Source organism: Neomonachus schauinslandi, chromosome 7 (genome assembly GCF_002201575.2).
Source record: "Neomonachus schauinslandi chromosome 7, ASM220157v2, whole genome shotgun sequence".
Taxonomy (NCBI): domain Eukaryota; kingdom Metazoa; phylum Chordata; class Mammalia; order Carnivora; family Phocidae; genus Neomonachus; species Neomonachus schauinslandi.
Window position 1 is genome coordinate 56,458,784 of NC_058409.1, and position 21,518 is coordinate 56,480,301.

At 38.4% G+C, this 21,518-nt stretch overlaps 1 protein-coding gene across 2 annotated transcripts in view; it reads left to right on the top strand.

Moving 5' to 3' along the window:
• Window positions 1-21,518, top strand: part of SCAMP1 (secretory carrier membrane protein 1) — a 120,830-nt gene that overhangs the window by 13,789 nt on the left and 85,523 nt on the right. Inside the window, exon 2 of one of the 2 annotated variants that reach the window (XM_021701935.2) lies at window positions 17,387-17,464. The exons of the other annotated variant lie outside the window; for it this stretch is intronic. Within the exon in view, the coding sequence (XP_021557610.1) occupies window positions 17,387-17,464 (78 nt within the window). The remainder of the gene's footprint in view (window positions 1-17,386; window positions 17,465-21,518) is intronic. 2 annotated transcript variants of the gene reach the window in all.

Consider the following 21,518-nt stretch of genomic DNA (forward strand, 5'->3'; position numbering starts at 1 on the left):
TACAGTGGGAGGCTGTTAGTGTAGTGGAGTACCTCTTAGAGATGCTCCATGGCATAACTAGTATTTGAACATGATTTTATTTTGGTATCATGACTTTAACAATAATCATAATTGAGATGGTAATGCTAAAAATTTTGAAAGTAAACTTCTTTTGCTGATACTAAAAAAAGATTTTTTTTGGCATACAATTAATATTTAGTAGTGCTGAAATGCAGATACAGGAAATTTATAGGGTGTTTTCTTAATATGAATCACTGGAGAGATATAGTTCCTGAAAAATATATATTGGATTAATGAAACTAGTGGTGAGTTCCTAAAGATGAATCTACAGTATTCTGTTCTTGTCCAACCCTCAGGTATTGTCTTCAATTCCAAGTGTGTATTTAAAGAGTGGTTGGAACAAAATAGGATGTGCCCAAAGAAGTGAGAATGGCCATGGGTCTGGAATCAGGTCCTAGGAAGAATAACTTAAGCTTAAATTACTCAATGGATTTAGTCTACAGGAGGCTAAAGGGAAGTATGAGATATTCAGATACTTGAAGGATCCTTGCTTGGCTGAATAAACCTGTTTTTGCTTCAGAAAAAAAAAATTAAGGCTAATTGGCAGAGTTTACATGAAGGTAGATTTTGTTCTAAAGTAAAGATTTTTTTGAAAAGATTTTTTTGAGAGAGAGTGAGAGAGAGAGAGAGAAGAGCAGGGGGAGGGGCAGAAGAGAGAAGCAGACCCCCGCTGAGCAGGGAGCTGGAAGGTGGGGCTCTGTCCCGAGACTCCGGGATCATGACCTGAGCAGAAGGCAGATGTTTAACTGACTGAGCCACCCAGGTGCCCCTAACATAAAGATTTTTAAAGATGTATTAGAATAGCCTGATGACGCTTTCTCTGGTTTGGAGTTCCCCAGCAGTTGAAGAAATTCAAGCAGAATTTGGATGATGTACCAGAGATGCTAAAATAGAGATTTTTTTGTCTCAAGTTTTTTTTTTTTTTTTTTTTAACTTTGAAACCATATAATTGTTGCATTTTTGTACCTGTATGGACCATTTTGTGAATGCATAAATTCTCTCCTGTTGTAATCTATTAGATAGTAGGATTGCATCTGATCATATAAGCTAGAGAGGAGGCTTTATATTTTAGGAGACTGCCATGCTCTGAGCCTCAGAGTCAGCTGAGGAAGCAGCCCTGAGTGGTTGCTTACATGATAGATGGTTGTTTCCTTTGTTGTGTGACTCTTACCAGGCTGTCCTCACTTGACTAATCTTAGCAAAGTTACTTGGCCCAGGGCGCCTGGGTGGCTCAGATGGTTAAGCGTCTGCCTTCGGCTCAGGTCATGATCTCAGGGTCCTGGGATCGAGTCCCGCATCGGGCTCCCTGCTCCTTGGGAGCCTGCTTCTCCCTCAGCCTTTCTCTCTCGCTCTGTCTCTCATGAATAAAAAAAAAAAAAATCTTAAAGAAAAAAAAAAGTTACTTGGCCCAAGGAAAGTCCTTCTCTGAGGTGATCAGGAGCAGTTAGGATTGCTTGGTGCAAAATTTTGCTCCAGCAGTAACAGTGATAGTTAAGTGAGCTGTCTTTCTCAGGAACTTGAACTGAAAGCACAGAGAAAAAGTCCTGTAGTTACAGTGGAAATAACCATGGAAAGATAAGGGGAAAGAGCCAAATTATCTAATCACAAAATACTGGAGTAGTAATTGACCAGGGCATTTGAGGGTCATTTTCTGTAATTCTTGTTTCTTATTAGAGCTGCTCTTGAACTACATGTTGAGGAATTCTAGTCTTTGAAACCTGGCACCCTTTTATCTGTACGTATCTTTAAAATATCCTCCCTTCCCTCAGCATTTGAGGTGACTTGAGTCTATTTCTTTCAACCAGAATTGCCAAAAGGTAGTTGCGAAGTAACATTTTCTTGACAAAACCATGATAGAATTAAACCTGTATTTAGATCAAATATAGATCTAAATGAAAGAATACAGGTCTACATAATATAATTAAACCTGTGCTTAGTTTTTGGTGATAAGGTAATGAAAATCCAAACACAAGGAGATGTTTTTAAATCACAAGAGGGAAATTTCCCAACTTTCAATAGGTGAAGGAACTAAAAGATGATGTGTAGGGGGGCCTGGGTGCTCAGTCGGTTAAGCGTCTGCCTTCGGCTCAGGTCATAATCCCAGGGTCTTGGGATCAAGCCCTGCATCGGGCTCCCTGCTTAGCGGGGAGTCTGCTTCTCCCTCTCCCTCTCCCCCGGCTTGTGCTCTTTCTCTCTCACTCGCACTCTCTCTCAAATAAACAAATAAACCAAAAAAAGATGATGTGTAGAGGTTGGTTGGATTTGACATTGTACGGAGTCCCCTCACCACTTTTATTCCATTTCATTTGTTTCTACTGAGACAGCCTGTACTGCCCTATAGCTTTTTCCTTCACATTGTAGAAAGAGTTGGAGGCCTGTGTTCCCCTTCCTTGTGCAAGAACTGCCGCAAGAACTCTTTGTAAACCTGTACAAAGAGAGCAATCCAGTAATCTCCCTGGCATTTGGTTTTGAGTGCTTTTAAGAATTAGTAATGCCAGTTCATTATTTGATGGGCTTTTGGGTAGTTGCCACCCTTCAACTATGATGAATAATGCTGCTGTAAACATTTGTGTACAACTTTTTGTTTGACACTTGTTTTAAATTGAGTATGTACCTAGGAGCGGAATTGCTGGGTCATATGGTAACTATGTTGAATCATTTGAAGAACTGCCAGACTGTTTACCACAACGGGTGCACCATTGTATATTGGAACCAGCAGCATATGAGGATTCTGCTTTATCTACATTCTCGTCAACACTTACTATCTGTTTATGATTCTAGCCATCCTAGTGGATTTGGAATATCTTATTGTGGTTTTGATTTGCATTCCTCTGATGGCTGTATCGTGTTAGCTTATTTTTATGTGCTTACTGGTCATTTGTATATCTTCTTTGGAGAAATATCTATTCAGATCTTTTGCCTATTTTTAAATTGGGTTTTTTGTCTTTTTTATTACTGAATTGTAAGAGATTTTTATACATTCTTGATACAAATCTTTTACCCAAGTGCAGTTGAGCCTTGAAGAACAATGTTTGAACTACATGGGTTCACTTATTTTCAGTAAATACAGTATATTACTGTAAATGTGTTTACTCGTCCATATGATTTTCCTAATGTTTTCTTTTCTCTAACTTTATTGTAAGACTATAGTATATAACATGTAACATACACAATATGTATTAGTTTTTGGGGTGTCAAAAGTTATACTGACTTTCTGTTGCCCCTGGGGGGGTCAGCCCCCCTAAGCTCCTGCATTGTTCAGGTGTCAACTATATATGATTTGTAGATACTTTCTCCTCTTTTGTCAGTTATCTTTTTACTTTCTTGTTAATGTCCTTTGAAGCACAAAAGTTACAAATTTTGATTCAGTCTGAATTATATTTACTGTGTGGTTTGTGTTTTGATGTTGTGTCTAAGAATCCTTTGCCAAATCTGAGGTAATGAAGATTTACCCTTATGTTTTTTTCCTAAAGTTTTATAGTTTTAGTTCTTAAATATATGTTTGTGATTCTTTTTGAGTTAATTTTTGTATATGGTGTGAAGTAAGGTTGAACTTCATTCTTTTGAAAATGTGGGTATCCAGTTCTAATACCATTTGTTGAACAGATGATTCTTTTCCCATGGAATGATCTTGGCACCCTCTTCAAAAATTTCTGTATTCTTTCTTAATCTTTCTTCTTGCAGAAGAAATACTTTTATTTAAAAAAGCCCTTATACTTTATGCAAAATGGCTCCTAAGTACCTGAGTGTCCCTAGAGTATATATATTAGCTTGCCTACCTTCCAAAGTTGCCAGAGCTAGTGTTGCATTGCTTGTAAATCTGTGCTTGCATCAGTACTTTTAGAATGCAGTTATGAGGGGCACCTGGGTGGCTCAGATGGTTGAGCGTCTGCCTTCGGCTCAGGTCATGATCCCAGCGTCCTGGGATCGAGCCCCACATCGGGCTTCCTGCTCAGCAGGGAGCCTGCTTCTCCCTCTGCCTCTCTCTCTCTCTCTTTCTGTCTCTCATGAATAAATGAATAAAATCTTTAAAAAAAAAAAAAGAATGCAGTTATGAACACATTATCAGTATTACCAACTTGATACTTTTCCTTTTTTTACATATATTTTACAGAATATAGTTGAATTACTGAATTTATTTTTGCAGATAAGCAGAAATATTAGAGCCTCTTTACTAAAGCAAGGAATGTATATGGTAAAATGCATTTTGAGTATTGGTGAGATTAAACTAGGAAGAAAGGATTTGTGATAGTTATACACTGATAGTTTTAACTTGATAATAGAAGAAAAAAATCAGACATTTGAAGGCAAGTGATTTAGTTTATGTAGCTGTTAAAAGTTTTTGCTTCACAAACAGTCAAAACAATGCATAGTGTAGAAACAATGTATATAGAACAAATACTGGAAGTTTTTGCTTTCTCAGAGATACAAGCAGTGTCGGAGTCATATATGTGCTATTGGTAGCCATTTTAACTATGGCTATCTTTTTTTTTTTTTTTTAAGATTTATAGATTTTAGAGCAAGAGCAAGCATGAGTTGGGGGAGGGGCAGAGGGAGAGAATCTTCAAGTAGACTTCACACTGAGTGTAGGGCTGGATCCCATGACCTATGACATCATGACCTGAGCTGAAACCAGGAGTCAGACCCTCAACCACCTGAGCCACCCAGGTGCCCCTTCCTATGGCTGTCTTCTAATGATGGTTAGAATCTTCATGTGGTGATTTGAAATACATATGGAAAGTGGTGAGAAATGGAAGTAGGAGGTGATAGGAAAAGAGCATCAGGAATGATCAAAGCCTCATAGTGTTGGGGTGCCTGAGTGGCTCAGTCGGTTAAGTGTCTGCCTTCGGCTCAGGTCATGATCCCAGGGTCCTGGGATCGAGCCCTGCATCGGGCTCCCTGCTCGGTGGGAAGCCTGCTTCTCCCTCTGCCACTCCCCCTGCTTGTGTTCCCTCTCTCACTGTGTCTCTCTCTATCAAAAAAATAAATAAAATCTTAAAAAAAAAAAAAGAGCATCAGGAATAATGTTAGAGATGGCCAAGGGCTGGTATAGTAGTATAATTTTACCACCATTTAGCAATTTTACTAAAGCTTTTGAGGCTTGTCTTAGGTGGATTTCGTCAGTCTTGTGGTTTTATTTATGGCGTAGCATGCTTAATTTTTGGTATCTCAAATAATCATAAATTTTAGTGAATTGCTTACAAGTCAGTGGTGTATTGTAAAAATGCAAATTAATGTATTTCCCAAGGTTAAAAGAAGTGTATTGCATACTTCTATTTGATTAAAAAAATTTCTTATGGAAATGTTTGTATTTGTGTCTCAGGGGAACTGAATCACCATTTAGCATTGAGTTCATAAGAAAATGTTCTGTGAAGTACATATATTACAGAGAGGCATTTCTTTGTTCTTAACCTGGTATTAGGGGCATTAGAGGAAGGAGTAAATGAAATTTGTGGAGGTTTGTCCTCACTTGTTGAGGGGAGGAGGTAAAAGGGTGGCTCTGGAACCAGGCTGTCTAGATTTGCTTCTCTACATCTTTCTTGAGTGACCTTAGGCAAATTACTGAATTTTTCTGCCTTTGATATTGGTTGTTTTTTTATATTTCTTATAGGAATATTTCTTTTGAATCAAGGCAAAGATGGGAGGCTCTTAAAATAACAGAGGAAATAATGGTGCAAGATTATCTTTGGTTACAGCATGTGATTATTCTTCTTTTATTTTATCCCTAAATTGCTTATGTTTTCTCAGATGAATTTTTATTAACTTTTAAACTTTTTGGTTTTAACAGAAATAGTAACAAAAACAAAACATACAAATTATTGGTTGTATTACAAAGCTTAGGCATTTTAGAGGCTGTTATAGATCAGAATGTGAACTGAGGGTAATAAGGAAAGGTCATTGTACTTTTATGACTTAAATTTTGTTTAAATGTTGGAAAGTTGTGCACTTGGTTGCTTAATGTTGATGATTTTTGGAAAGGACATCTGTTTTTTTGTTTTTTATTACATTAGGGACTAATAGTTTTGAAAGTTTATGATTCCTTTTTGAAGTCATGGGAAGCTAGCAGGAGATGAATCCCTGGTGTCACAGTTCGAACTCCGAACATTTTCCTGCCTTGGCTATATTGTTGTACAGAATGCCTGGCTTTGGTGGTGCTTTGATTTTAAGTACTGGCCTGGGTACTTGTACTTGATTTTAAGTACTCTTGTTAACCACGAAGTTAACGAGTAATTTATTTAGCCAGGTTTTGTTTCATAAGATAGTGTTCTATGAAGTATACACTTATTCTCAGGTGGAAAAATTACGTTTAAAAGTTCACTGCCCATAATATGACCAAAAAAAGCCCAAAACCCTAAGACCTTTTAAAATTTGTTCACAGGTTTTTGGTTGTCACGTTTAGTGGTAAATTGTTCTGGTAATTTCAGTATTTAGTATGTTAAAGGATAATGATCAAAAACATTAATCTTGAAGAACTACTGAGTGTGATAAAACAGCCTTTTCTGTACAAAAATCTAACAGTTCACTGAAAATGAGGGATTATTTATGTGGGAAGACTGCTGTTCTCTGATCTCTAGGGTTTCATTTCAGTGATTTATTCATTAGTGGTCAAAGGTGATTGAACTTGCAGGTCATTGACAGACATATGACCAATTATTTTCCTGTTCTTCATGATTACCTTTTTTCTTCTTATGTCTCTAGATTTCAGTGCATTAATACCAGGGCACATAGCTGTATTAGCTACCCAGTTTCTCAAATATCAGAAGAAATTTTGGTGATTTAGTATAATAGGAAATTCTGGTGTCATTTTGGTCCCTGATAGCTAATACCCCCGCCCTCTCCATCCTGACTTCATACCTAATGAGTATTTCTCTTTAATGAGTGATGTGGTATTTAGATTTTGAAGACTTAGAGATTTATAGCTGGCTGGCAACATTTATTCTAAGAAATACTACATCTGATTATCTTTTTAAAAAACAGCTTTGAGATATGCATATATTGCACAATTCACCCAATTAAAGTATACAGTTTAGTGGTTTTTAGTGTATTTGCAGTTGTGCAGTCATCACCATCAACTTTAGAAACTTTTCATCTCCACAAAAAGAAACCCCATTAGCAGCAGTCATTCCCCAATTTCCCCCAATTCCTCTAGCCCTAGGCAGCCACTAATATGCTTTCTGGGGATTTCTTATAAATGGTCTGGTGGCGCCTGGGTGGCTCAGTCGTTAAGCGTCTGCCTTCAGCTCAGGGCATGATCCCAGGGTACTGCTCCGAGGGAGGCCTGCTTCTCCCTCTGCCTGCTGCTTCCCCTGCTTGTGCTCTCTCTCTCTGTGTCAAATAAATAAATAAAATCTTTAAAAAATAAATGGAATCATACGCTGTGTAGTCTTTGATTGGCAGCTTTTACAGAGCATAATGTAAGGTTCATGCATATTGTAGCATGTATCAGGACTTCATTTCTTTTTATTGCCAAATAACACTTTTATTGCATGGATATACATTTTTTTTCATCAGTTGATATAAATTGGGGTTATTTTCACTTTTTGGCTGTTAGGAATAGTGCTGCTATGAATATTTGTGTACAAATTTTTGTGTGGGCCCATGTCTTCATTCCCTTGGATATATACCTGGGAGTGGAACTGCTAGGTACTTTGGTAACTTCCAAAATGACTGTACCATTTTACATTCCCACCAGCAGATTAGTTTTTTCATACCCTTGCCAACACTTGTCTCTGTCTTCTTGTTTGTAGCCAGTAGTAGGTGTGAAGTGGTATCTCATTAAATCTGCTTGGTGTGATGGCTTCAGTTATTTTAATTTACTAAGTACTGATTTGGGTTCACAAAATTTAGTATGTGAGTTGCTTTTAGGTTTGAGTAAGACAGTCAGGACTTGTAATGAAAATGGAAACCGGGTTTTAAAAGTCATGATTTACTGAATAGTTTCTAGTGATTATTAAGCACTTCTTTCGATATGTTATAAAAGGTTTGTTAAATACATGTTGTTTTAGTGTCTTGCTGAGATTTTTAATGGCTTCTCATAGTTTCTTTGGTTTTTTAAAAATAATTGGGGCATTTAGAAATAAGTAATTCTCCAGGTAAGTGAAATTCTCAGTATTTATTAAATTCATGTGATTATAGTAGCTCTGAGAAGTACAAAGTAGGATAAAAAAATTTAAGTCTCTGAAGGTAGGGCCTCTCATAGCCTCTAGCTTGGGACTTTTATTTAATCAAGTTGCCTAGTCTAGTGTATAATATTGATTGGGTTAGTAGAGCTATTGAAGAGTATTTTAATTAAGTTTTGTGGAGCAATGCCATGTTTAATTCAGCCTTTTTCCTTTGAGGAGATAGTGTTTTAAACATAAATTTGTTTTCTTATCGCATTTTTTCCTAAGAACTCAGTCTTAGGGATCAGATTTGAATTTGAATCCTGCCATGTCAACTTATTAGCTATATGACTTTGGCTAAATTACTTTAAACATGTGTTAGGTAGTATTGTTAGCAGTGAAGGAAAGGATATAGAATTAAGTAATACGGCTGTTCTGAGGATTACATGACATAATTAAATAGTCTAGTATTGTGCTAAAATAGATGAATTCTCTTCTTCTCCTTGAATCCGTCTTTGCTTTAGCCTTTAGTTTCTCACAGACATGCTTGATAGAATTAGAAATATGCATTTACTTCTAAATGTTTTTAATATTCAAATTATTGTCTTCTAGCATCTCATGTAAAAAGGTGTGAGTTAAGTGAAAAAGTGTAGTAAAAGTCTGCTACTGTGTTATATGAAGACAGTGGATTGGGAAGCTGCTGATCAGGTCTCTTGTCATTTTTTTTTTTTAAGATTTTATTTATTTGAAAGAAAGAGAGCGAGCGTGCAAGTGAGAGCACAAGCAGCAGAGGGAGAGGGAGAAGCAGGCTCTCTGCTCAGCAGAGAGCCTGATGTGGGACTTGATCCCTGGACCAACTGAGCCACCCAGGCACCCCTCTTGTCATCTTCTGCAATTTTGAAAAACTTACAGGAAACTCAGCTTTAAATCTGAGTTTGTTGTTTTCCCTTTGGCTAACACAATTGAATTTGTCCAAATGGATGAAAGTGAAATTATAAGCCAATCTTGAATAAATTGCACTGCTTCACTCAGAACTGTCCAGTGGACGGGTACTTGGGTGGCTCAGGTTAAGCATCCAGCTCTTGATTCCAGCTCAGGTCATGATCTTAGGGTCATGAGAGAGAGTCCCCCATCTAGCTCCCCACTGAGCAGGGAATCTCTTTCTCTCCCTCTGCCCCTCCCCCCACTGGCATGCTCTCTTGTGCTCTCTGTCTAAAATAAATAAATCTTAAAAAAAATTATCCAGTAGAAGTATAATGTGTGCTAAGTATGTAATTTAAAATTACCTAGTAGACATCGGGAAGAAACCAGGTGAAATTAATTTTAATATTTTATTTTACCCCCTATATATAAAATATCTTTTCAACACATAATCACCATAAAAATCATTAATAAGATATTGTACATTGGTTTGTGCTAAATCTTTGAAATCAGAAATATGGTGTGTTCTGTACTTTCAACATACTTCAAATTGGACTAGTTACATTTCAAGAGTCATGTATACTAGTGACCGATAAATGTTCATACTTAAAAAAATCTTTCTCTTATGGCAGATTTTATTGAAATCTAGTTAGTGGCAGGAAACTGTCTTTACATAGTTTTAACAGAACACGAAATGGCAAAGAACATTGATTCCACCTGTTCCTGTTTTAAAGCATGGAGACGTGCTCAGGTTACCTCAGGTGATAAGAGATTTATTGTAAGGATTGTTGAGGGAGGAAAGGTACCCCAACATAGTCAATCTCTGCAGTTGTAGTGAAACAGACTCTGGAAGCTAACAATGTGTTTCCTCAAATACCCTCTTCCTCTCCCCAACCCTTCACCTCCCTCCCACCAAGCAGTGGAAGTCGTTTTCATGTGAAGTCAGTGTTTATAAAACATAAAAATTGCGGGGGCGCCTGGGTGGCTCAGTTGGTTAAGCGACTGCCTTCGGCTCAGGTCATGATCCTGGAGTCCCAGGATCGAGTCCCGCATCGGGCTCCCTGCTCGGCAGGGAGTCTGCTTCTCCCTCTGACCCTCCCTCCTCTCATGCTCTCTCTATCTCATTCTCTCTCTTAAATAAATAAATAAAATCTTAAACCAGTACAGCGCAATTTTTTTTTTTTAAAGTGAAGGTTAGGGGGCTGATCTCTGCCATCCTCTTTTCCCTCTTCTGCTCTTCTCCTTCTTCTCCATTTTCCTTCACCTTGAGGACCTTCTGAGGATCTTCTGGACAGTGAAAACTCCTGTAACACCAAGTCATTCTTCACCAACTGGAATAGCAGTAACTCTATTGGCCCTGTTTTTGCTTTGGGCACACATTGGCAACCCTGGTAATTGCCATGCCCCTCAGATTCTGTACCTGCTGCTCCCTTTTCTGGTCACCTTCTTTTTAGCTTCTGTTTGTCTTTTTACCATGACTAGTGTCAGCTTCTTCTCCTGCTACTAATTACTAGTCTTTATGTCTCCTATTCAAGTAGCTCAAAAAATAGGATCTAATTGATCAGTCATTATCCAATATAGAGTCACTTCTGTTGGGGTCTACCAGGCTTCCCCCTCCAGTTCTAAAAATGGCTGCCTTTGGCACAAAAGCCAATTCCTCATCCTTTAACATGTAGCCGAGATAACAGGGTCACATGACACAAAGGTGGGCAAAGAATGTCTGGTTGCTTTCCTCACAAGGTGGCTGTGGGTATTTTGGCCTATTCATCATACATGATGCACTATACTTTCTTAATATCAGTTAATCATAAATGGAAAGCTTTTTTGTTTCATCTTTAGCTTGGTGGTAGTGGTAATGATAACAGTCTCAGCTATCACTTATTGAGTATTTCCCATGTGCAGGAATAGTAGTAAGCATTTTATATGTAGTAACTCATGAGCTCTATGATATGTTTTACTGGTGAAGGAACTGAGTCACATTGATGTATGAATTGCCTTGTTCAAAGTTTATAACTTTTCATTAGTGGAACTGGGACTTGAATATAGGCAGTCAGCTTTTTTCCAAATGGTAAAGACTTAAAATCTATAGCTTAACATTTCAGAGCTGCAACTGACCAGGACAATGATCTCTCAGAATTTTCCCCTATTTTACAGATGAGAAAATTGACAGGTTAGGTATGTTGCTTAAGTTCACAGAGTCTAGTCATTGCCAGGAGCTCAGAGTTTCTAATTCCTAGGCTAGTACTCTATTACAGAGCAAGTACCTAAGGTACATGAGGTTTTGAGTGTTGATCTTGAAACTCAAACCTGTTAAGTGTTAGCAGATCTAGTAAGTGGATACATAATATATGGTTGTACACAATCATCCATGTAGGCTATTATGTTATTAGACTATTTAGCTTGAAGATAGTATATATATGGAGAAGAAAAGAATAAGCAGGGTACTGAAGTTGATTAGCCACAAAACTTGTTTATTGACTTCATCTCCTTACATGTAGCTGAAGGTGAAAGTACTTTCTGCCAGGTTAAAATCTTCCTGAGAGGTTATGTGTGGAGTGATGGAGAAATGTCCAGTTTAATGCCTGGTGGATGATATAATTTGAAATACAATGAAGGCACACTACCCTAGAAGGTTTGGTAAAGAAATGTGGATTAAAGATGTAAAAAAGCTAATTATGCTAGATGTGAAATTTTAGTTACTCTCTTTGAAAAAACATTTTTATAAGGCATTTCAATTTTTAATGAAATATGACTATGAAGTAAGTGGCTTACTAAATAACGGGTTAGCATAATAGCCATGGCATAATTAAATGACATACTAAATGACATAAATTTATAACTTTAATGTTTATGGGTAGTCCTATCCAAATAGGGTATTTAAATTCTTTTTTTTTTTAAAGATTTTATTTATTTATTTAAGAGAGAGAGAATGAGAGACAGAGAGCACAAGAGGGAAGAGGGTCAGAGGGAGAAGCAGACCCCCCGCTGAGCAGGGAGCCCGATGTGGGACTCGATCCCGGGACTCCAGGATCACGACCTGAGCCGAAGGCAGTCGCTTAACCAACTGAGCCACCCAGGCGCCCCAGGGTATTTAAATTCTTAAGAATGTCTATACTTCTTGAAAGTCAATAAAATACAGAAGCCTAGTATATTCCTTTAAGTCAGTAAAGTGAGACTATCTCAGATTGTTTTCCTTGTTAGAAATGCAGATTCTCAGACACCATCCCAGACATCAAGGGACATTTAGAATGGGATTCAGTTATCTGGGTTTTAACAAACCCTTCAGGTGATTCCTGAACCACTGCCATAGAAGTAACCAAGGTAGCACTTGAAACAGTTTCATTTTGTTGTGTTAAAAGAAAGTGTAGTATTTTCCTGCCAAAGCTTTGGAATCATTAATAAACAATCAGCTCAACCAATGTCTTTTCTTTTTTGAGAGGGAGAGAGAGAATCTTTTTTTTTTTTTTTTAAGATTTTATTTATTTATTTATTTATTTTATATTTTTTTAAGATTTTATTTATTTATTTGACAGAGAGAATGAGACAGAGAGCACACGAGAGGGGGGAGGGCCAGAGGGAGAAGCAGACTCCCTGCCGAGCAGGGAGCCCGATGCGGGACTCGATCCAGGGACTCCAGGATCATGACCTGAGCCGAAGGCAGTCGCTTAACCAACTGAGCCACCCAGGCGCCCAAGATTTTATTTATTTATTTGACAGAGACAGAGACAGTGAGAGCAGGAACACAAGCAGGGGGAGTGGGAGAGGGAGAAGCAGGCTTCCCGCTGAGCAGGGAGCCCGATGTGGGACTCGATCCCAGGACTCTGGGATCATGACCTGAGCCGAAGGCAGCCGCTTAACGACTGAGCCACCCAGGCTCCCGAGAGAGAGAATCTTAAGCAGGCTCCAGGTTCCATTGTCTTTTCTTGATAAAAATTGTGATTGTGGTAAATTCTATTTTTAGTATATCTGATAGAATAGATATATAGGCATTGGAAAGTCATGGCTTCATATTTTGTCTCAGACATACACTAATTGTCCTTCAGAAGTTTCTTGATCTTTTTTTTTTTTTTTAAGATTTTATTTATCTGACAGAGAAAGAGCACAAGTAGGCAGAGCGGCAGGAAGAGGGAGAGGGAGAAGCAGGCTCTCCGCTGAGCAGGGAGCCTGATGTAGGGCTCGATCCCAGGACCCTGGGATCATGACCTGAGCCGAAGGCAGATGCTTAACCGACTGAGCCACCCAGGTGCCCCTTGATCTTTTTCAAGGCTATAGCTTCTTTGTCTGAAAAATAGAATAATACCATCCATCAGGGAGGATCATAGCAAGGATTGGAAGTAATGTAAGTGCTAAACACTTAATAGGCTTTAAAAGATTATTCATTATTCGGGCACCTGGGTGGCTCACTTGGTTGAGTGCCCGACTCTTGGTTTCTGCTCAGGTCGTGATCTTCTAGGTCATGAGATCAAGTCCCCTGTCGAGCCTTGCGCTGGTTCATCGGGGAGTCTACTTGAAGATTTTCTCCCTCTGCCCCTCCCCCTAGTTGTGTATACACGGTCTCAAAATAAATCTTAAAAAAAAAAAAAGATTATTCATTATTAAATCTTAAGCTTTGTTGTTTTCTTCCAGTTTACAGACTGCAGCTTCCTCAATACCATTTACATTTTTTTTTTTTAAAGATTTTATTTATTTATTTGACAGAGAGAGAGATAGCAAGAGCAGGAACACAAGCAGGGGGAGTGGGAGAGCGAGAAGCAGGCTTCCTGCTGAGCAGGGAGCCCGATGTGGGACTCGATCCCAGGACCCTGGGATCATGACCTGAGCCGAAGGCAGCCGCTTAACGAGTGAGCCACCCAGGCGCCCCATTATACTATTTACATTTATTAAAACTAATTTGAAATGTTAGTCATGTAATAATTCAGAGATAGCAGTTCTTTATCTTCCTAAATCATTCTTGGCAAATCCTGTACATATTCTACTCCTTTGTCACCTAATACTACATTAAGGAGAAATTCCAGACTAACTAGAAATGAACTCAGTTCACTTGACCCAGTCCTTTTGTTAAACTGTCAGTTAACGCTCAGCCTAGATTAAACTCTTCTAGAATCTAGAAGGAAACCAAGTATGTTTTTGTTATTGTAGTTAAAAGAAAATTGGAAGAATGATTTCATTCTGCATCTCTTTGGAGCTAAGTTATACCTTAGGTAGGATTAAAAAAAATTTAATGTGAATTTTAGGACACTTGATAATTTGCTGTGTATATTTATAAAATGAGAATTGGGACTCATTGGACTCACTGTATTTCACTAGTATTGAAAGAATGACATTGATGGCATGAATGTTGGCTAGGATCCATATTTTTCACTCTACATTTTGCTAAATTATATAATATTTTCATGGCTCCAAAGTCAAAACTATAAAACAAGGGACGTTCAGCAAAGTCTAGGTTCCAACCCTGTGCTCTCTTATCACTGTTCTCTTCATCTCCCCACAGGTAATCATTGGTTTTACATAAGTAAGCTCTACATGCAACACGGGGCTTGAACTTACGACCCTGAGATCAAGAGTTGCATGGTCTTCCAAATGAGCCAGCCAGGCACCCCTGGTTTTTTAATCTTGTTAAACATTTAAATAAACACATACACATTAATTTTTTCCTTTGAATAAGAGGTAACATTTACATTGTTTTATACCTTTTTCACTCATTTCATGGCAGTGTATAGATTTTCTTATAGTATTTTACAACTGCATAGTACTCAGCTGCATAGTACTCTATCATGTACATGTACCATAGTTTATTCAACTATATTCTATTGATATTTAGTTTGCTTCCAGTCTTCTATTATAAATAGTATTTTGCCAGTATATTTTAGGAATAAATTCCTATAAGTGAGATTGTGGGTCAAAGTATAAATGTAGATGTAATTTTGCTAGCAGTTGCCAACTGTCCCTCCATAGAGTTGTAACAATTTCTCTTCCCATTAGTAATGTATGAGAAGTCTTATTTCCTCACACTTTTGTCACTAGACTGTGTTAGACTTGTAGATTTTTGCTAATCTGATAGGTGAGAAATGATTATGTTAGGGTAGTTTTAATTAGTATTTCCCTTATGAGTGAGATCAGCATCTTTTCACTTAAATTTTTGAACTAGCTTCATATTTGTGCACATTTTTTTTTCAGGTACTGGTGCTACTATCCTGAGGAATTACTCTCTGGATTTTTTTTGTCTTTGGGAGTGGTAATAATCACTTAAACAGTATACTAGGCGTGTATGATTAAATAAAAAAGATCTATTTATGTATTTTTTGTATTTAAAGAAGTGACATTCTAATTTGGGAAAAGGGACTTGTATGAAGATCATCATGATTCAGTGAAATAAATGCTGGTGGAGATAAATACCAAGCTTTGTGGAAGCACTTAGCCTGGGATGAAATGACTTGGGTATCAGGAATTTTATTAGTTAGCATGTGAATTGTTCTTCAGATTGAGTCTTTAAGGAAGAGGAGATTGCTAGGTTTACCCTCCCTTAGAGTATTCCTGCCAGAGGAAGCAATGCCAAGGAAGAATATGGTGCTGAGGACTCCTGGGTCACCTGGTTTTGTGGGTAGGGATAAGGGGCATGGACATTGAGACTGCATCTGGACCATGAGGATTTGCTAAGTCTCTACTTGTTGACTCTAAACCTACTTCTTTGAAAAAAATTTTTTTTTAATTTTTTGAGAAATCTCTGCAGCCAACATGGGGCTCAAACTTACAACCCTGAGATCAAGAGTTGATGCTCTACTGACTGAGTCAGCCAGGTGCTCCCCTAAACCCATTTCTAAATTAAGATAACTACAGCAGTGCCAAGTTGAAAAATTGGATTAAAATATTCATGTTCCTCTTAATTTTCTCCCTGAGGCGCACATTCTCTCTTGATAATCTTCCTGCTCCTCACGTTTTTGAATAAACTTGGGAAGAGAACGCTGAGAAGTAGAGTGATTTCATTCCCTCCTTCCCTTTTTATTGTTGAGCAAGCGCAAAATTTTACTTTTTGTCCGTGTCATACTTTTATCATTACATCTTCCTTTTTGCCAAGTTCAAGGCTCCTTATGCAATAGCTTGTTTGACTTGGTAGAGAGAGAAGATCTGGGTAGGGGAAGGTGCTTGTGAGAGAGTTTATGAGTCTGGAAAGGTAGGCAGGGACTAATGGACTAGATGGTCAGAAGCCTTGTATCTCATTTTGAGGAATTTGTATTTTGTCTTGGTGGAGAGCCTCTAAAAAACCTGAAATGGGTGAGGAACAGAGGAGAGGGGTTGGAGGAGGGGAATGACAAGATAAGCTTTTCATTTTTGAGACGTGATTTTGATGACTGTGTTGAGGAAGGTGGATAGGAGAAAGTACAGTATAGGTGAGAGAGCAGTGCTTCTCCAGCCAGCAGCAGCATCACATGGGGACTTTTTAGAAATACAGATTCTGACGCCCCATCCCAGAACCCTGGGGGTGGGTGCAGCAATCTGTGTTTGATTCTGATGCATGCCAAAGCTTGGGACTAGAGACAGAAAAGTCAGTGAGGCTGTATTACAGTTTGTAAATGCTTTTTCATGTTACTTACATAGTTGGTTTTGTTGAGATGTTCATGTTTGTGTCTTACATTCATTCACAAGAAAAGTAGATGAACTCTCTAGGATTTGGGGACTTATTTATTTGAAAGCCTAATATGAAAAGATTTGAAAAGCTGGGATATTATGGTAATATATTATACTTGGAAAAGGGGAAACCGTTCAGGACGCAGTAAACTGTAGTCAACTGAAACTATTGGAGTAGAATACAACAAGTAAGTGGTGCTTAATCTTGGATGCTCTAGATGTTGCCTGTACATGACATAGATTTGTAATGTGGTTTTTGTATCTGCAGTAGGGAAAAGTGATAGGAGATATTGTAAAAAAAAAAAAAAAAAAAAAAAAAAGGGGGATGGGGGACATGAACTCATTGTGGAACCCAAAGGAAAGGATGGTGGGTTTGCCCAAGATTTCCTAAGATGGTCTTGTGCAGTCAGTTCCACATAACTGTTTTCATTCTTTATATAATAGCAGTTGATTTGCATCTAACCCAGATGCAAATTTTTCATTGAGGGTGTGAGGGCTGTGGGTATAAATTTCAACCTTGTTGGAATGGGACTGAGTAAATCTGATAATCTTCTTTATTCTCCTCTGTTAGCTTTGCTGGGTGACCAAAAGTACAGATAGAGCAAGTGCTTTGTGAATATCAAAACTGTGCCTTAAAGGCTGAGTAATCTTTTTTTCTCCTTTGAATTTTATTCCAGGACCCATCAGTTACACAAGTGACAAGAAATGTTCCACCAGGACTTGATGAATATAATCCATTCTCGGATTCTAGAACAGTAAGACTATCTTAATTGGAGTACTTTTAAATGTTGAAATTAAATAGGAATTATATTTCAGTTATGATTTCTTTTTTAGTTGATTGGTTAAACTTATATAAAATAAGCTGTTTGTGTTTTACTTACAATTTAGAAAGTTAAATTTTTTTTAAACAGAAAGGAGTATCAGTAATAATTGAAAATTACCATGATGGTCCTAGTGAAGTACTACAAATTTTCTTTTATGTTCTATATTGCTACTAATCCCTCCTAAAAATCTTACTACAGTTCTTAGGAGAGGGAAGTGCTTTTTGGTATAAGTGTTGTCTTCATGGTAATGTAGGGGTGATGTTTTCCTATAAAACAGAATATTCTACTCTGTGGTAGACAGACTAAAACCTCTGGAACTTTACTTGGCTTAGGAACATACTCTTTTCCTCAAAATTTAGTCTTGATTTATGTAGGGGTATGAAAAAAATCCTTAAGAAACAAGGGTTCTCTACCCTGAATGCATATTAGAAGCACCTGGAGAATTTTATTACACTTTTCATTAGGGCCCTACTCTCTCACAGGGCACTTGTGCTTTTTGTTGTAGCTGTTTTGGTGATTGTATTCTGAACCAGTTCTGAGAACTATTGAGGTAGGTTCTGTTGAGAGTTTGTCCCCAAAATTTCTCTGACAAATAATTTTGTTACTGTTTTTGAGTCTTTAGTGTAATTCTTACACTCAAGAGGTCTCGTAGTTTAAACACCATTGGCTTTTGAAATACAAGTCATCCTGGTGAAGGTATTGAAGTTCTTCAATTGTATGCTTGGATTTACAGATCAGTGTAATGATCATTACGTAATCATCTCTTCCTGATGTGTGTTTTCCATAGTCTGGAAAATAATTCTCAAAGATATTGTAGTTTTAGCTTAGAAATTTATTCAAAATATTTTATATTAACATTTTAGTTTTAGGAAGAGCTTTGTACAAAGTAAAAGCATTAAAATAAGAATGAACTTTTACATTTCACTTTATTTCAAAGCCCTTATTTAACAGACTTTGCTTATGTATAGCAACTACACCCCAGCCTGGGTTTACTAAAGTGTTCATTGAGCAAGCAAATTTCAGATTGAACCATTGGGGATGGCCAATAAGCTGACCAGTATTCACATGTAAAAATGGCAATTTCATAAGATTCAGCTGTACAGTAAATTTGTGCTATGAATGTATGTATGAGAGTGCATTTGGTTGTAGTTGAAAGGGAGAAAAAGAAGAGCTGTATATTTTATTCCACAAGATGTAGTTCTTTTAATATGATTTCGGGGGGGTGGAGATGGGACCAAGACTCGTTAATATTTGTTGGTAAAGAATGAAAAGAGGTTTGCATATAATTTTTTGTAAGATTTTACTAGCAAGAAGTATGGTGGACCTATTAAAAGTAGCAGCTGTAGATTGTTCTTAGCAGTAGTATTAGTACTCTTTACCAAGTTGTCTACTGTGTGTCATGTGCTTTACCTATCATTACTGAATTCTTATTCAAAATGGATATTTTTTATTTCTGTTTTACTGATAAAGAATCTGAGACACTGGTCATCCAGATAGTAAGTGGCAGAATTGGTTTAACTAACTCATCTGTTTTCTCTAAAGCTTTTGCCTTTTACATTTTGCTAGTTCTGTCTTTAGAGAAAGGTGCTTAAGAATAGAAGGTACAGTCCTGGTCTACGAAAAATTTCTCACCTAATTGGAATTTAAAACAATTACACAAAGAAGATAGAGCCAGGAAAAAGAAAACATAAAAGTGTAAATTATAGTTTGAAACAGAGTTTTTGCAATCAAGGAAAGGTTTTCTGAAAGAGAATAGTCTTATGTAGGTAGCTAGGCAATAGGGACAAGACAATTTAAAATGAAACACTTAGATTTGATAGAGTATCAGAACCAGGGAAATGTAACTTATTGTAACATATGCATTTTCCAGTGAACTTTTTTACATGATTGAAATTGTAGTTGAAATAATAAAAAAAAAAATTCCTTTGTTTTCTCTATGTATGGTATCAGAAACTTGTCTTTTTTTAAATGGTTGTGACTATTTTCCAAAACAGATCAGATGTATTTGGATAATTGATTTAAGTGATATGTTAGAACTCAATCCAAATACTGTTTTAGTTGATTGATGGTATTCATATTTATTTTAGAAAAATACTAGTGAAAATCAGGTTTCTGAATTGGTGCATAAGGGTTTGGTGAAATACTTAAGGTCAAGTGAGAAAATCCATCAGCAGAATGAGTGTATAAACTATAAGATTTAGGGGGCTAGTGTGCATGAGCGCCACTCCACTGCCAAGCGACTGTGGGAAAATTCCAAAAAAGTCAAACAAAACAAAAAACCAGTACGGGGCAAAGCCAAATTTGCAAGCCACAGAACCCGGGCGGAAGCGTCCTTTCTGCCACTGCCCAAACTGCTGAAGCAGCTCTGGCACAGACCACCCGGTTTATTCCCCACTTTTGGTGGTGAACATCCTCTAGTATCTTCTTAAAAGGGTGTGTGGAAGAGGACTAGGAAGGATGGCGGAGGAGTAGGGGACCCTATTTCAACTGGTCCCCGGAATTGAGCTGGATATCTACCAGACCACTCTGAGCACCCACGAAACCAGCCTGAGATGTAAGAAGATCTGGATCTCTACAAACAGAATATCGCAGGCGGTTGGTTTCAAGGTTCGAATTGGGGAGCCATGATTCCGTGGGCAGATATTGGAGGATAAACGGCAACGGGAGGGTGCCTGGCCATGGGGATCCTACACCACCGGTGAGCGACAGCCTCACGCGCTGGGGACAGGGCACAGACTCGCAGACCGGTAGCCACGGGGAAAGGATTTTAGGGCAGCCCCGGGACGGAAACCCGGAGCGGCGGGGTCATGCTTGCGAACTGGGGGCGGCTGGCGGTTTTAGAAGCACAAAGGGCAGAGACGTGCCCTGACCTGGAGGCAGGACTGGGGGTGCTGTGGAGGGACGCACAACCCAGGACGCTGCAGTTTATAGCAGCACGGACAGAAACGGAGACGGTGTGGCCTGGAAAGCTCACTGAAGAACAGACCACGGTCTCTCTGCTCTGAGGCAGAGGGTTGGAAACGGTCTCTTCTGCTCTGACTCGCGGAAGAGACGCGGAAAGCCACCAGGGAAAGCCGCCAGAGAACAAAAACCCCAAAAACTGATTCCCGCTGCCACAGGGGTGCAGGGCAATTCCGCGCAAACAGGGTTGCCTGAGTAACAGCGCAGCAGGCCCCTCCCCCAGAAGACAGGCTGGGAAAACAAGAGGCCAGCTACCCTAAGGTCCCAAGAAAACAGGTGCATCTTGCTTGGGTTCTGGTCAATAATTTGGACTCTGTACATTCCCTCAAACACCCATCAACAGAATGACTAGGAGGAGGAGTGCCCAAAATAGAAAAGACTCAGAGATTATGACTTATGCTGCAGATTTACAAATGGATGCAGATATAACCAAGATGTTGGAGATGGAATTCAGGCTAGCAATTGTGAAGACAATGGCTAGAATGGAGAAATGGCAACACAGGTCTTTAAGGGCAGAAATGAAAGCTGAATTGGCAGAACTTAAAAATGCTATCAGTGAGATCCAATCCAATCTAGATAACCTAACAGCTAGGGTAACTGAGGCAGAAGAGTGAATAAGTGACCTGGAAGACAATATAATAGATAAAAAGGGAAAAGAGGAGGCCAGGGAAAAACAACTCAGAATCCATGAAAATAGAATCAGAGAAATAAGTGACACCATGAAGCGTTCCAATGTCAGAATAATTGGAATCCTGGAGGAAGTGGAGAGAGAGAGAGGACTAGAGGATGTATTTGAGCAAATCGTAGCTGAGAACTTCCCTAATCTGGGGAATAAAACAAACATTCACGTCCTAGAGGCAGAGAGGACCCCTCCCAAGATCAAGGAAAGCAGGCCAACATCCCGGCATGTAATAGTAAAACTTGCAAATCTTAGAACCAAGGAAACCATCTTAAGGGCAGTTAGGGGGAAGGGATTCCTTACGTACAGAGGGAGGAACATCGGAATAACGTCAGACCTATCCAC